The following is a 14,896-nucleotide window of genomic DNA, read 5'->3' as shown; positions in this document are numbered from 1 at the left end:
TTGTGTAGAAAATATGACCCACCATGGCGGGTTGAATACGAAACCCAACCCTGTTGGTTTATAATAACCCCAGACCGGCTCGGTCCCTTTTTGGCCCAGCGCAGGGTTACTAAAGAATACAAACTGGGTTATTTTCAAACCAGCATTTTTAGTGTGGACTCTTAAGTTTGAGTTCAAAAGACCTTTTTTCAGGGCCGACATTGTGTCATTGTAGAAACAACTCCGGTGTGTTGATGGTCGCTGTTTCCCGCTGAGAGGAGGTCCTGCTCGGGTACATGTTGGTTCACTGGGACATCAATAAAACACTTGTGTTTTCTCTCCTGGGACAAGTCAAAATGTCTGCCGCGACTGGAGCTTCAGCCTGCAGTGTCGCACTCCGGCCAGCCGGGGGCAGGAGAGGACCATACATGTGTTGACCGACGGGGCGCCACCGAGGGAAACAAGCGTGCGGAGCTGCGCTCAGTCTCCTGATCGTGGGCTTCAAGTCGCAGTCCGTTCACGGTGGAAGTAACTTTTGTCCTTCACAGAAGAGTTTAGAACCGCCTGGGAAACACAGCTGGTCCGCAGAGCCCCGGCGAGCAGGAACCATGTCGGCCTCCACGGCGAAAGTCAGCAGAAAGGAGAATTCAAATCACGACGGCGCGGACGAGACCTCCGGTAACGTGAAGGAATGGCGGTTACCCCGTGCAACGCCATTTTCATTTGTTTACCGTCATTTTGTTGTTTTCGGTGCAGCGTGCTGTGCAGCTCGCGGTCGAAGTGATGCGGACGATTTTAAATGATGTTTCAGCTGCAGACGCAGCGCGCGGTGAAAAACGGTCGTTTCGGTAACGTAGCATGCTAGCACGGGGCTAACGGGAGCCAGCGTGAGAGGGCGCTAGCTGCTAGCTGCTAGCGGTAGATGAGCACGGAGGAGGGTGGAGGCCGGGGGCTGCTCTGCTCAGGGTGGTGTGCACTTATTGTTCGTGCAGACATCATGGGGGTCTGCTGAAGGGAGGGGGTGGGGGGGCAGCTGCGCGCGTGTAGCCGGAGCTCCGTCAACAATTAGCTAGCCACATTGTTAGCATTAGCAGCCTCCACTTTCTCCCGGGAAAAGAAAGGCCGAGCACCGACAACAGTCACGGCGACGGTACCGGCCACCGGGCAGCCGAACTCGGCTTCTGAGCGCGAGGTAGTCGCGGGGGTTCAAATGTACACGGGAGTTTACCGCCCGCTCCCTCTTATAAAGAGTGATGAAGAGGAGCGGTGATGAAGAACAACATGGAGGTGTGTTGGACGCGCAGTTTGAACCAGGCCGCCTTCAGCAGCAACAGGAAGCTCCGCAGGCCCGCGTGCCGTGGAGGCACCGCGCGCGCTCGCACACACGGCATAAATACATAAACATGATGAGGTCATTCTCCTTTTCTTTTGTAATCGTTTAAATCACTGATCAGATCAATCGGATTATATTCACATTGAAAGTGTTAAAACCTTTTAAAGTGACTTTAAAAGGTTTAAATGAGTTTTAAAGTACGAGTAGTGATGATGTGCTGCATGAACTGAACTTCATGTCACAGTCTCGTTTATGAGGCAATTGTCAGAATAAGTTATAGTCTGACACCTACTGTTGTTTTTGTCATCTAAAATGTTGGTATTTTGGTTCATGACAAACTCACAAATATCCTTTTGTTATAGCATCATAACAGCTGGAAGCTCCTTAAATGTGTTAACGCCTTAGTGATGTGGCTTTAAAGGACGGCCACAACTCATCAGACAAAATGAAAACCAATAAATCTGGTGCTTGAAATTAAATGATCATTTACCCACATTTATATCTAATATCCACCATGTGTTTAAACACTGTATTTGCTTGTAATTAAACCTCCATAGTACCATTGGTTGCTTTGTAATTTGTGGGAAATAAATATTTATTTTTGTTATTGTTTGCGCCTGTTTACATCAGAACCTTCAGTTAACATGTTTTCGTGTCCTTTCAGAAAAAGAGCAACAGGAAGCAATCGAACACATCGATGAAGTACAGAATGAAATTGACAGGTGAGTCTGAACGTGGTGTGTCATCGGCGCCGGACGGCGGCCGCGTGAAGAAAGCGGTCCAACTTGACCCGGTTCTGTCTTCTTTCCCTCCACCAGACTGAACGAACAGGCCAGTGAAGAAATTTTAAAAGTAGAGCAGAAGTACAACAAACTACGCCAGCCATTCTTCCAGAAGCGATCAGAACTCATAGCCAAAATCCCCAACTTCTGGGTCACGACATTCGTCAACCATCCACAAGGTAAACCATGATGTCATCCGTCTGCATGCGTTTTGAACGGGGACTTTTAAACAATTATTATTACACACATTGTTCATACTGTGAACATCTTCACTCTTTATCGTTAAACTTTAGATAGACGTTGTATTTACATGCACAACAAAAATAGTTTGCATAGCTTTTTATATATTTTATCTATTCTTAATCTTCTGTTTATTTTTATGTTGGTAAGAGGACGGCCGCCAAAACCAAATTTTGTTTTATATTTATACGCAATGACAATAACGAATCTATCTATCTAACTTTATTCATACACCACCTGTTGTGTTTTTTTTTGTTGTTGTTGTTGTTGTTTTTTTTTGGTCTGTTTAATTTTAACATTTTCTATAATTTCCCTCTTTTTCTCTTATTTGTACATTTTTGACAAACCTCTGACGGATAAAACTGATTCTGAGTTACATAAATCAGCATCGGTGGACTAACTATTTAATAGTCTTGAATGACTGGCAGCTGTTCGGTGCTCATTACAGGCGTGACCTAACGGTGTCTGACCTTCAGTTTCAGCTCTGCTCGGCGAGGAGGACGAGGAAGCGCTTCATTACTTGTCGAGGGTCGAGGTCACCGAGTTCGAGGACATCAAGTCTGGATACAGAATAGATTTTGTGAGTAATTGTGTTCACCGTGTGTCTGAACGTTAAAAAAAATAAAAAGCCTGTCGTGTTCTGATAGATGTTTTCTGCTCCACAGTATTTCGATGAGAATCCGTACTTTGAGAACAAAGCTCTCTCCAAAGAGTTTAACGTGAATGAGAGCGGAGATCCTGTTTCCAAATCGACTGAAATCAAATGGAAAGCTGGAAAGGTTGGTCGGCCGTCTGTGTGATGTACAGATGTGTTTTAATACTTCTGTCTGAGCTCGTTCACACCTGCAATGAGTAGTTTACTGTACGAATGAATTACAGTAATTGTTCCACGTTTTTCAAGTTAAATAAAACTGACGTGATGTTTTTCTTCATCCTTTATTAAACTACATGTCTTTGAATTAGGAAATTATGACTGATATTGTTCAGTTTTTAGGTGTTAATGGACTTAATGAAGCAAAATACTGCACTCATTAAATGACAATGGAAAATACCCATTAGTTTGCAGTAGTGACAGTTTGTCCTGAAGTCATTAACCTGACAAGAAGGAACCACAATGAACTTCTGTTGAACTATTTTAACCTCATTATTCCTCCAGTCTTCCAGAAAGTTTTTCAGGTTTCTGCATATTTAATCAGTCCCTCTAGGGTTCACAGAGTTTTTGTGATTGTTGTGATCATAAATGTTTGATTTTAAGGCAGATTTTCTTAAAAAAAAAAAATGCAGATGTAATTTGTGGAGTTTCACGTGAGTATTTTTGCATAAAATTGCAGAAATAAATAAAACTTGAAAGAATTTTTTTTTTTTTTTTTTTTTTTTTTTTGTAACACTAAAAAATAAAGGAATAAATGTGTAATCACTTCCTGTGATAATAATTCTGCTGCACATCACAGAAATATTTTAGTACGGATCTTTTTTTTTTTAATGTATTTATTGAACTTATAGAACCATGGAGATAAAAGGTCCTAAAAGCTGCGTATGTTTCCAGAACAGACCGTCTGTGACTGGACTATAGAAACAAGGACTACATCAGCTGTCAAAATAAGAGCTTTAGATGCTGTTTAATTCATGTTCATTCAACACGTAGACCTGCAAATATCGCAAAGTTTGCTTGAATTTATGTTAATTATAGTGCTCACAACGTGGCAACTTCCTGGAGGGGCTGATTATTTAACGGGAGCTTTTTCTACATGAAGCATGTCGTCTGGTTCAGAAAGAGTCTCCCGTCAGTAAACGCTCGCTAACCTCCCGTCTGGACCCGCTCTCCTCCTCAGGACCTGACGAAGCGGACCAGCCAGACGCCGAACAAAGCCGGGAAGAAGCGTCAGCACGAGGAGCCGGAGAGCTTCTTCACCTGGTTCACCGACCACTCGGATGCTGGCGCCGACGAGCTCGGGGAAGTGATCAAGGACGACATCTGGCCCAACCCGCTGCAGTACTACCTGGTAGGACCGTCACGCTGGTGTCTGGTAGAACCGGGCTTTACGACGCTTTTAATGTCACGTTCTGGTCTCTCTGCAACACCACAGTGTGACCTTTGACCTGTGTACTCTGTTTACTAACGGTTCTAACTTTATAACAACAATTAATGAGCCATAACTAAGTAAACAAACAATCTGTAACACTAAACGTTGTACATTTATGACGTGTTTGCTCTTTAACACTGAAACACTCTGGGATGTTTCTAAGGTTCCCGACATGGAGGATGAGGAGGGGGATGGCGACGATGATGATGACGATGAAGAGGAGGGCCTGGAAGACATTGATGAGGGAGAGGAAGAGGAGGGTGAAGATGATGAGGATGGTGACGGGGAAGATGGAGAGGTGAGGAACTGCTAATAAATATACAACGACTCCCTGAGCGTTGAAGTGGTTGTCGAGGACGTCCCGTGTTGTTGGCGTGTAGTTGGTTGTTGGAGATTTGTGTGCAGTAAATCACACGTAATGACCCAAAACTACCAATTTATTATTATTTTTTTTCAACTTTTCAAGAGTAGGCCACCTCCCCCTTCTGTCCTAAGCCCCTCCCACCCGATGAGCATAGCCAATGCACATGCTTCAGTTGCAAAGTTCTCTCCATATTTCATAATCCTGGTGGGCCATTGGACTCAATCAAAATCAATCAATTAATCAAACTTGTGTGTTTGCTGGCCGTCTCTGTGCACGCCGGCATGTGGTCCAGGACAGAGTTTCTTTCCCAGTCAGTCCTTTCAGACTCGGTCCGGTCCGTCTTCCTGCTTTTAGGTTGCTGTGCAGTGAAAGTATAGCAACTAACATCTGCATGGACGTACACGCACATCTGCATTTGTGTAACGGGGAATAAGAACATGATTGATTATTTGTGAATTGATCTGCTCCATTATTAATACAGCAGTCACCACAGAGACAAATCTCTCTCTGGGAAAATTCACAGACTGGATATAAAACTATATAAAACCACAGAGTGGATATAAAACTATAAAACCACAGACTGGATATAAAACTATATAAAACCACAGACTGGATATAAAACTAAAACCACAGACTGGATATAAAACTATATAAAACCACAGACTGGATATGAAACTATAAAACCTCAGACTGGATATAAAACTATATAAAACCACAGACTGTATATAAAACTATAAAACCACAGACTGGATATAAAACTATATAAAACCTCAGACTGGATATAAAACTATATAAAACCACATACTGGATATAAAAGTGTTCGTAGCTTCCAGATCTGAAAAATGGTTCCAATGCAGAAGTGTCTTGAGCTGCAATACCAGCGAGTGCCACTAGAGGTCGGCTCCAAAAAGCCTCCGGCTCCATAGACTCCCATTCAACTTCTCTCATCAAATCCAAAGTGAATAAAATGTGTCCATCAGTTATCTCGGTGTTGTTAGCTAAAGTCACTCCTTCTTATTAGTTTTCTGGAGGTCCATCTGAAAATAATCCCTCATTCATTAGAAAAGAAGATTCAAGAAGACCTGTTTTTGGGGGCGTGTCTGTTTGATTGACAGGCCTGTGGTGCGGTCAGGTTACAGCTATCGGTGGGTGGGACGTAGTATCGTCAGATTTCCAATCAGATCAGTCAGATCCACCTCTGGCTCCTCCCCCAGCTCGTCCAAATATGGTCACTTCCTGCTCCAAACCGCTCCGAACTAACAAGATGGTGACGGACAGAATCTGAACTGGAGGATTCATAACGTTCACAAACCAACGATGACATCACTGATGGTTGATGACATCACTGATGGCTGCTGATTGGGAAAAACTGGGACATAAAAGTAGATAAAAACATGCAGAATATACTGTCTGTTATGATTTCACCTGTGAGACCAAGAAGGATGAATTTACAGTCAGTGATGTGAAGTTGGTCTGTAGAAGAACATCATCTTCAATCAGTGTAATACTTTTCTTTTTGTCTTCTAGGATGATGGTGAGGATGATTAGAAGCTTCAGCCAAGTCCTTTCCCAGTCCTCCCTCTGCGATCATCCTCCAACCAACGGGAGCAAAGGATTTTCTTTGTTTTGGGGGGTTTTGTAAAAAAGGTTTTTTTTGTTTTGTTTTTCCTCCCCGTGTCGTCGGCCTGTCCGTCCTCCTCCTCTGCAGCCGCAGCCTGTCCAGAACGTGTGAAGACCAGCGCCGTGCGGTGGGGCAGCAGAGGGGTGGGGGCTCATCTCTCATTGTTTCTCTACATTTCCCAAAGACATGCAAAAGAATAAAAAAATTTGTAGCATTCTGCACGTCATCCTACGTAGGTTTAAAATACGTACAGCAGCAATTTGTATGTACAATGAAATGACAGTTTCTGTTGGAGTTGAGTTCAATAAAAAATAAGCCATGGTGCAGTGATAATTTAATCATAGCATCCTTAGCCACTTTTATATATATATATATTTATATATATAAAAATGTATATATATATATATATATATATATGTGTGTGTGTGTATATATATACATATATATATATACATATATATATATACACAAACAAGATATATATATATATATATATATATGTGTATATTATAATATATCCAGTGGTGGGGACTGAGGCTTATTAGAATCTGCATTTTCCTGTGACTTATTGTACTAATGGAACTGATTGAAGCACCAGCTTGTTCCTCTCACCTGTTGTAAACGTCTGGGGGTCTCCATGTATCCTGGTCAGCCAGTTGTTAATTGTACACTGTTTAATGGGGGTGGGGGGGGTGGGGCTCTGACACCAACTCTGGACTGTTGGATACATTTTCATGATCTTGTTTTTTCAGGCACCCACAACAAAGTTTGAAATGTTTTTCTTTCTTTTTTTTTTTCTTTTTTTTTATAAAACAAAGCTAAAAGACTAATTTTGAGCTTGGCTTAACATTTTGAGATGGGAGACCAGAATCGGTTCTGTGGCGTCCTCGGTGGAGTCTGCAGCATTTCTCCTGTTCCACTGGAAACGTGTTCACATTAAATTAAGTGTACCAGTTGCTTTGTTACAATAAATAAATGTATACATGATGACTGGAGTAGTTGGATCACATCATTACTGCCTGTCGGCTGTTCTGAGGAGCTCGGTTTGAAGAAGTCTGACTGTCCGGCAGGGAATCAAACCGGCGACTCTGCTGACTGCATTCACTCAAACTACTCAATTATCAGGTGTCTCAAGGTCTGAAGTGTCACACTGAAGTTAAAAACGTTAGTAGACTTGCATGTGTTTACAGGTACATTAGGAGGCACCTGTAGTTCAGCTGCTTGGTCTGACACCTGGCTGGTAAAATCAGGAACGTTTGGACGACATACATGTAGTATGTTCTTCACCACAGAAGACTAATGTTAGCTCACCATGATATTTTAGATGGCATGCTTTTATGACATTTTTTTTTATTTTTTATGCTGGCACACCGCACTAGCATTCTTGCCTCAAACCAAAAAAGTTATACTATAGCATGTCGTCTAAAATATAATAAAAAAGTCATAAAGTCCCTATAGTATGTCCAAAATATCATAAAAATGTCCAAAAAGTCATACATACATACATATACATATATAGTGTGTCGTCCAAAATATCACAACATTTGTGTTATGTGTGAACAGAACAGACACAGAAGCTGGATTAATGAATAAAAACTTTTATTGAACATTGTCCAGGAGTGTGAGTGGGACAGACAGCAGACAGGTGGAGTCCAGAGTTTAGTGATCTGTGAAGTGCAGCTGTGCCAGCTGGGGAGAGGAGTGGAAGGGGAGGAGCTTGGAGGAGGGACGAGGAGAGACCACACCCACCAGACACAGACCGAAACAAAACGCACAGGGCACATGAAAACGAACACGGGGAATTTCAAAATTATCAAAAAAATGTCCCATGCAACACATTAGACCAGTTTAAATACCATTTTTTTTAAACACTTGACTTCTGTTCTTCAGCCGTTATGTTAAGCGAGTATCTGTAAACCTGATCTGTAACTACAAGCTAAACTACGGTAGAAACTCCACCGTCCTGCACAATATGATAAATATGATGATTTAAACAGATGCAAACTCAACAGCACTCCACTGCTCCTTATATAATCCGACCATCTGTCCCGCAGACGTGTTTATGCTCTGTCTTGCCGATAGGAGGCAGACATGCCACAGTGTGAGGCTGCATCCCGCTGCAGAGGCCTCGCTGCCCTCCGGCTGGTCTGTGATGAACTATCTGAGTGACAAAGACAGAAACTCCACAATAATCAGCCCTGAACTGGTTTTAAAAGTCACATCCGAGTCGTGAGACGTCTGTGTTTAGTAAGCGTGAGGAGGAGGAGGAAGCCAGACTGTCACAGCTGAATGTGATGCAGTCGACATTAAATAAAAACGTTTTTTTTCTGGCATTAAATACCTTTTATACTAATTCAGCGTGTTGGACTTGAATACAGTCTACAGACAGATGGGGCTCGACCGGAAGTACAGATACGTACAAAAACATATTGTAATTTTAAAGCATTTAACAGCAAAAAAAACCCGCGGCAACCAATGTATTTGTTTGATTTTAAAGATGACATATCATTGATCCACACTCAAAAAATAATTCAAGGACAGTTTACAACCGTATTTTTTTAATCTTGGAGACAAAGCGGAAGTGACAGCGGGATTTCTCTCTTGTCTGTCGACGTTCTCTCCGTAACCAAGGTAACGGGAGCTCTGTGTGAAATGGCCCCGGGAGCGTCGCGAACAGCCAGCGCTCCTTCAGTCCGTCTGTGTTCGAGAGCAGCTTCATGAGCATGTTCACCGACGAGACTCTGGACACCGTGAGCATCCCGTCCCGGTGGAGACGTCAGCAGGCCGAGCGGGAGTCTGTACGTTTCACTTTCCCTCCTCTGTTCGCGCCAAACAGCATCGTAGCTAACGTGCAGCGGTTAGCTAGCTGGCAGAAGCTAACGTTAGCTGACACATGACACGTTCAGGTGTTCCTCGGAAATACGAACGTCAGGAGGAGACGTGGCGATGTTTCCATCAACTGTCTAATTCATACTTATTGTATAAAACTGTCGTTTTAAACCCTGTTTAACAATGAGCTCTTGTACAATCAGTAAAGCAGACACATTGAACTCCTGTCAGAGCACATAGCAGACACAAATGAAAGTAAAATAAATAGTAAACAAGTTCATCTTCTTCTCCTGACTTTGTATGTCCAACCCTGAGTCTTGTTCATATGTTTTTTTTAATATTTGTCATCTTGAAAGTCCAAAGCAGCTAAAAGGGAACAGTTGGAGTTGAATATGACGTCATGAGCAGTACACGTTTCGGTCCAGCTGATGCGGGGTCCGGGGGGGGGGGGGGGGGCGGTGTGTGTTTTAGAGAGCCTGTCAGACCGCAGCGGTGCACAGCGCCGAGGCTCAGGTCCAGACTGCATCCACCGCCGTCAGCTGGACTCAGACGGAACCACGGGACCAGGAGGAGCAGGAGCAGCTCCTCCAGCAGAGCCGGGGCGAGCCGGACCCTCCGGGCCTCGCGGACTTCCTGCAGCGGGTGGAGGACCTGGTGATCAGGGAGCTGGTGAAGAGCTCCAGGAGTCACGCCTTCGACGGGTTCCAGGCCTGCTGGGAGGACCACAGTCAGCGGGTAAGAAGGACCAGAGAGGCCCGCCTCGTGAAGTCTGAACCGAGTCCTGCTCAAATCCTCCGGGGCAGTTTTCTGGACTGTCGCTGATCTGCAGAGGTTTTAGAGAATGAAAATATACCCATGAACAGTTTCATCTGTTAACGTCACTCAAAGTTCAGTAAAGACAAACATCATTTAAATTCATTTTTGGTTTGAGCTCAGTTTGCCTTTTAAAGGTCTCTTTATGTGGTCCAGACTGAGTCCATGGTGCTGACCAGGACTCTGCAGGTCCAGACCCCGATCAGACTCCTTTGTGTTGCGGTTCTGATGGATCTGGTGTGTTTGTGTGACGCTGCTCCATGTCTGCAGGTCTCCCTCCTACACAGCCTCCATCACCCCGGTGCTCAGGAGAGAGGGCTGCATGTGACCGGCGTGTCGTGGAGCTGCACCGGGTCGGTTCTGGCCTGTGCGTATGGCCGGTACGTGACGGTTTCCCCCTCTGAGGATGTTTGTGAGCTGAAAGCGTGAAGAAGAAGCTGCTGGCGAGTCTCACGTGTGTGTTTGTGCTGACAGGATCTCTGACGGAGACTGGAGCACCGAGAGCTCCTGTGTTTGCACCTGGAACCTGAACCGCCGAGGCCTCCGACCGGACCGGGCCGACCTGGTCATCCATGTTCCTACTGCAGTCACATCGCTGTGCTGTCACCCCACGCAGCCCCCCCTCATCGCAGGTACACCATCCCCCCACGCAGCCCCCCCTCATCGCAGGTACACCATCCCCCCACGCTAAACCAAAAACTGATTTTATTGTTGAACCAGTGGAACTTCCTGCTGTGTTAATCTGATAAATCAGTTCACTGCATTGTTTGAGAGGTGTGATGTCTCACTCTCAACATGTTCCTCTCGATGAAATCTCAAAAAATCTGAACTCAAAGAAAAAGTCTCCTGATGCCTTAAAGTTCTTCAGACGCCTGCAGCTAGATGATTATAGGAAGCCCCGCCTCCAGGCTGACAGGATTGGTTCTTGGTCTGTGATGTAATGGTAAATGGTGAATGGTCTGTACTTGTATAGTGCTTTATCACCTTTCGGCCTCAAAGTGCTTTAACATGTTTTTCCATTCACCCATTCACACACTAATGAGACAGATCACCATGCAAGGTGCTGCCATCAGGAGAACATGCACACACTGATGGTTCACCATCGGGGGCAACTTAGGGTTCAGTGTCTTGCTCAAGGACACTTAGGCATGTGGACAGGAGGATTGAACCACCAACCTTCTGATTAGTGTTCAACCCACTCTACCGTCTGAGCCACAGCGTCCCAATGTATGAAACCTGTCTGTCTGAAATGGAGAGCAGCTTTAAAACGTCCTGACAGAGTGTTGAATTAGACTTATTTGCGGCGCAGTCGTCCATCCCTGTGATGGACTGAGGACCTGTCCAGGGTGTCTCCGCCTCCACCCACAGTCAGCTGGGAGGACAGATGATGGATGATGGATAGCTGAAGCTCACTGGACACTGACAGGTTATTTAAAGACTGTCAGTGGGACGGACCCGGTCTGAGACATCGATGTCTGGGTGGAGCGTCTCTGCAGTCAATCACCTGTTACTGAGGTGTGTGTGTGTGTGTGTGTGTGTGTGTGTGTGTGTGTGTGTGTGTGTGTGTGTGTGTGTGTGTGTGTGTGTGTGTGTGTGTGTGTGTGTGTGTCTGCAGGCGGTCTGTACAGCGGGGAGGTTCTGGTCTGGGACACCAGTCGGACTCAGGACCCGGTGCTGGCTCAGACCGGGATGTCTGCCGACGGCCACAGGGAGCCTGTTTACCAGGTGAGTGATGACGCAACATCACCAGCTGAGGATGGAGTCTGGTATCAGGACCACGGACCCCCTGCTGTGTGTGCAGGTAGCCTGGGTGCCCCTGCAGAGGAAAGGAGAGTTCGGGGTGCTGAGTGCCGGGTCCGGAGGGAGAGTGCTGCTGTGGACGGTGGACTCGGACCGGGGCGGGTTGGTTCTGAACGCAGCCTACGCCTTCGTACGCCAGCAGGTTCCCCTCAGCAGCAGCTTCAAGGTGAGACTCAGGAAAGACGGAGCTCCATGTGATGGACTGAAGCTCAGAGAGCAGAATAAATTAATCGGAGAGACTCCACCTGCTGAGGTCAGAATTCAGCTGGATGATCAGTGATTCATCTCCATGGCAACACTGTTTCACGGCTGTGTTCAGTAGAAACAGCACGATGTCTTTCAGTTCACATTTTCTATTCAATTCAATATCATTTTATTTATATAGCACCAAATCAGAACACAGGTTATTTCACTTAGCACATTAAAGTCCGTACAACAGAAATTATTACTTAGAACAGCAGACAGAGAAACACAACAATTCAACAATTCACATGTAAACTAGGAGGGAAAAACTCCTCTTTAAGGGAGAAAAACCTCCAACAGAGGGAAGGAAAAACCTTTTTTAACAGGAAGAAACCTCCGACAGAACCAGGCTCAGAGGTGGGCGGAGCATCTACTTGGTGGGGAGAGGAGAGCAGAGAGAGAAAAGGACAGCATAGAGATACAATACATGAACTATTGGTGGACAATCACAGAGCAGAGACATGCAGCTCCATGACGGGACATCTGGAAAAGAAAGAAGAGAAACTACGCTAGCGAAGAAACTGAATGGAGAGATGATGTGGTTCTATAAGATCTGTCAGGATGATGTGGTTCTATTAGATCTGTCAGGATGATGTGGTTCTATAAGATCTGTCAGGATGATGTGGTTCTATTAGATCTGTCAGGATGATGTGGTTCTATAAGATCTGTCAGGATGATGTGGTTCTATTAGATCTGTCAGGATGATGTGGTTCTATAAGATCCGTCAGGATGATGTGGTTCTATTAGATCTGTCAGGATGATGTGGTTCTATAAGATCCGTCAGGATGATGTGGTTCTATTAGATCCGTCAGGATGATGTGGTTCTATAAGATCCGTCAGGATGATGTGGTTCTATAAGATCCGTCAGGATGATGTGGTTCTATAAGATCCGTCAGGATGATGTGGTTCTATTAGATCCGTCAGGATGATGTGGTTCTATTAGATCCGTCAGGATGATGTGGTTCTATAAGATCTGTCAGGATGATGTGGTTCTATTAGATCCGTCAGGATGATGTGGTTCTATAAGATCCGTCAGGATGATGTGGTTCTATTAGATCTGTCAGGATGATGTGGTTCTATTAGATCTGTCAGGATGATGTGGTTCTATAAGATCCGTCAGGATGATGTGGTTCTATTAGATCTGTCAGGATGATGTGGTTCTATAAGATCCGTCAGGATGATGTGGTTCCCATCAGAACTCTTGCTGCAGCATTTTGGATCAACTGCAGGTTTTTAATGAGTAATTTGGACGTCCTAACAATAAGAACAATAATCCAGCCAGGAAGTAACAAACGCATGAAATGAGCTGAGGAAGGATTTTTCGGACCCTTTAAAGCAGGTTGTTCAGACTTCTTCTTCAGTGGTTTTATTTCAATGGTTGAGATGTTGTAAATAAAGTTCTGGTTCCGGTTCTGGTGTGCAGGCCCGTGGCAGCAGCTCTGTGGGCGTCACTTCGCTGTCTCTGTCTCCGTGGGACCCCGACACCTTCCTGGTGGGGTCCGAGGGCGGCCTGCTGCTCCGCTGCTCCTTCGCCTCCCAGACGCCGGCTGCGGCGCCCTCCGAGGGCCACGGTGTGAAACTACGAGCCCCGGCTGTGTTCTCGTTCCGGCCCCGCAGCGGCCCGGTCCACTCCATCCACTGCTCCCCGTTCCACAGGTGAAGCTCTTCAGAACCGGCAGGTGGGAGCCGTGCGGGTCTCGTCCTGCTGACCTCTGTCTCTTGGTGTGTTCAGGAACCTGTTTCTGAGTGCGGGCACCGACGGGCTGGCCCACCTCCACTCGCTGCTGCAGGCCGACCCGCTGCTCTCGCTCCGGGTCTCTGACTCCTACGTGTTCGAGGTGCGGTGGTCCCCGAGCAGACCGCTGGTGTTCGCTGCTGCCACCGGACTCGGTACCGCTTCAGTCCTGGTTCTACTGGGTTTGTGGATCTACGCACCTGTGGTGAAACCCTCTCGGGACTCACGCTGTCGTCTCTTTCCCAGGCGAGGTGAAGGTCTTTGATCTGGGCCGCAGATCTCTGAGACCGGCCGCCACCATCGAGCTGGGGGGGGCGGGTCACGCTGCCACCTGTCTGGCCTTCAACGGTCAGAACCCGAGCGTGCTGGCGGTGGGGAAGACGGACGGAACCGTCGGCGTCTGGCAGCTGAGCAGCGACCTGACGGAGCAGAACCCCAGAGAGAGCAGCCAGCTGGAGCAGATAGCCAATCAGGTGGCAGCTTGAGCCACGTGTGACACAAAGACTGAAATGCTTTTATCATTTATATTCTACTATTTATGTAAGAATTCATGTTTAATCCAAACATCATGCCGATGAAGGTGAATATAAATAAAGACAGAGACGGCGGTTCCAGTTCTAACCAGTAGCGTTTATTAAAGCACACTGCAAGTGTTCAGGTGTTCTTACATCATCGGTACGATCAGCTTCTTAAATTCATCCAAAGCACAAAACAGCTAATAACAATCACATAGAAATGCAGACAGATCACGATGCTATGAGAAGCTCAGAGTTACGGCAGAGCGGAATAAATACAACGGAGAGTTGGTACTAGTGAGAGTTCCTCGTGCCACAGTCATGCAGTTTAGCCGTGTGTTGGTGTCTGAGTGTGTTTGTGGGGAAAACGCCAGCCGATTGGTCACTGGGTGGGGGAGGGGGAGGGGGGGATCAGTTGACGAAGAGCGAGCGGGTGAACTCCACGAAGTCGAAGGCCGTCGGCAGCTCGCGGCCTTTGCTGTCGAGGAAGGGCTTCATGTGTGACAGACAGTAGTCGGCCTGCTCCTTGGTGAGGTTCTGTAAGGAAGAGACGGACAG

The 14,896-nt window shown here is 46.0% G+C and overlaps 3 protein-coding genes across 8 annotated transcripts in view; 2 read left to right on the top strand and 1 right to left on the bottom strand.

The window, feature by feature from the left end:
* Window positions 1-436: 436 nt before the first annotated feature.
* Window positions 437-7,393, top strand: setb (SET nuclear proto-oncogene b). The gene is made up of 8 exons (XM_069169018.1): window positions 437-657; window positions 1,977-2,034; window positions 2,131-2,273; window positions 2,811-2,914; window positions 3,000-3,113; window positions 4,167-4,337; window positions 4,582-4,716; window positions 6,310-7,393. The coding sequence occupies exons 1-8, from the start codon at window positions 588-590 to the stop codon at window positions 6,328-6,330; spliced, it is 816 nt and encodes a 271-aa protein (XP_069025119.1). The 5' UTR covers window positions 437-587; the 3' UTR covers window positions 6,331-7,393.
* Window positions 7,394-9,034: 1,641 nt separating this feature from the next.
* Window positions 9,035-14,444, top strand: dync2i2 (dynein 2 intermediate chain 2). Its single transcript, XM_069168959.1, has 9 exons — window positions 9,035-9,201; window positions 9,704-9,967; window positions 10,316-10,425; window positions 10,520-10,677; window positions 11,661-11,770; window positions 11,847-12,011; window positions 13,512-13,744; window positions 13,821-13,978; window positions 14,070-14,444. The coding sequence occupies exons 1-9, from the start codon at window positions 9,121-9,123 to the stop codon at window positions 14,306-14,308; spliced, it is 1,518 nt and encodes a 505-aa protein (XP_069025060.1). The 5' UTR covers window positions 9,035-9,120; the 3' UTR covers window positions 14,309-14,444.
* Window positions 14,433-14,896, bottom strand: part of sptan1 (spectrin alpha, non-erythrocytic 1) — a 30,628-nt gene continuing 30,164 nt past the window's right edge. For all 6 annotated transcript variants that reach the window (XM_069168953.1, XM_069168954.1, XM_069168955.1 and 3 more), the window contains one exon: window positions 14,433-14,875. In XM_069168953.1, coding sequence (XP_069025054.1) covers window positions 14,750-14,875 — 126 coding nt within the window. In that variant the 3' untranslated portion in view covers window positions 14,433-14,749. The remainder of the gene's footprint in view (window positions 14,876-14,896) is intronic.

The sequence above is a fragment of the Embiotoca jacksoni genome, unplaced genomic scaffold, assembly GCF_022577435.1.
Source record: "Embiotoca jacksoni isolate LCO1_2020_lvr unplaced genomic scaffold, fEmbJac1.0.p SCAF_42, whole genome shotgun sequence".
NCBI classification, from domain to species: domain Eukaryota; kingdom Metazoa; phylum Chordata; class Actinopteri; family Embiotocidae; genus Embiotoca; species Embiotoca jacksoni.
The sequence above is the reverse complement of the archived record's forward strand: the minus strand, read 5'-3'. Positions and strand labels throughout refer to the sequence as shown.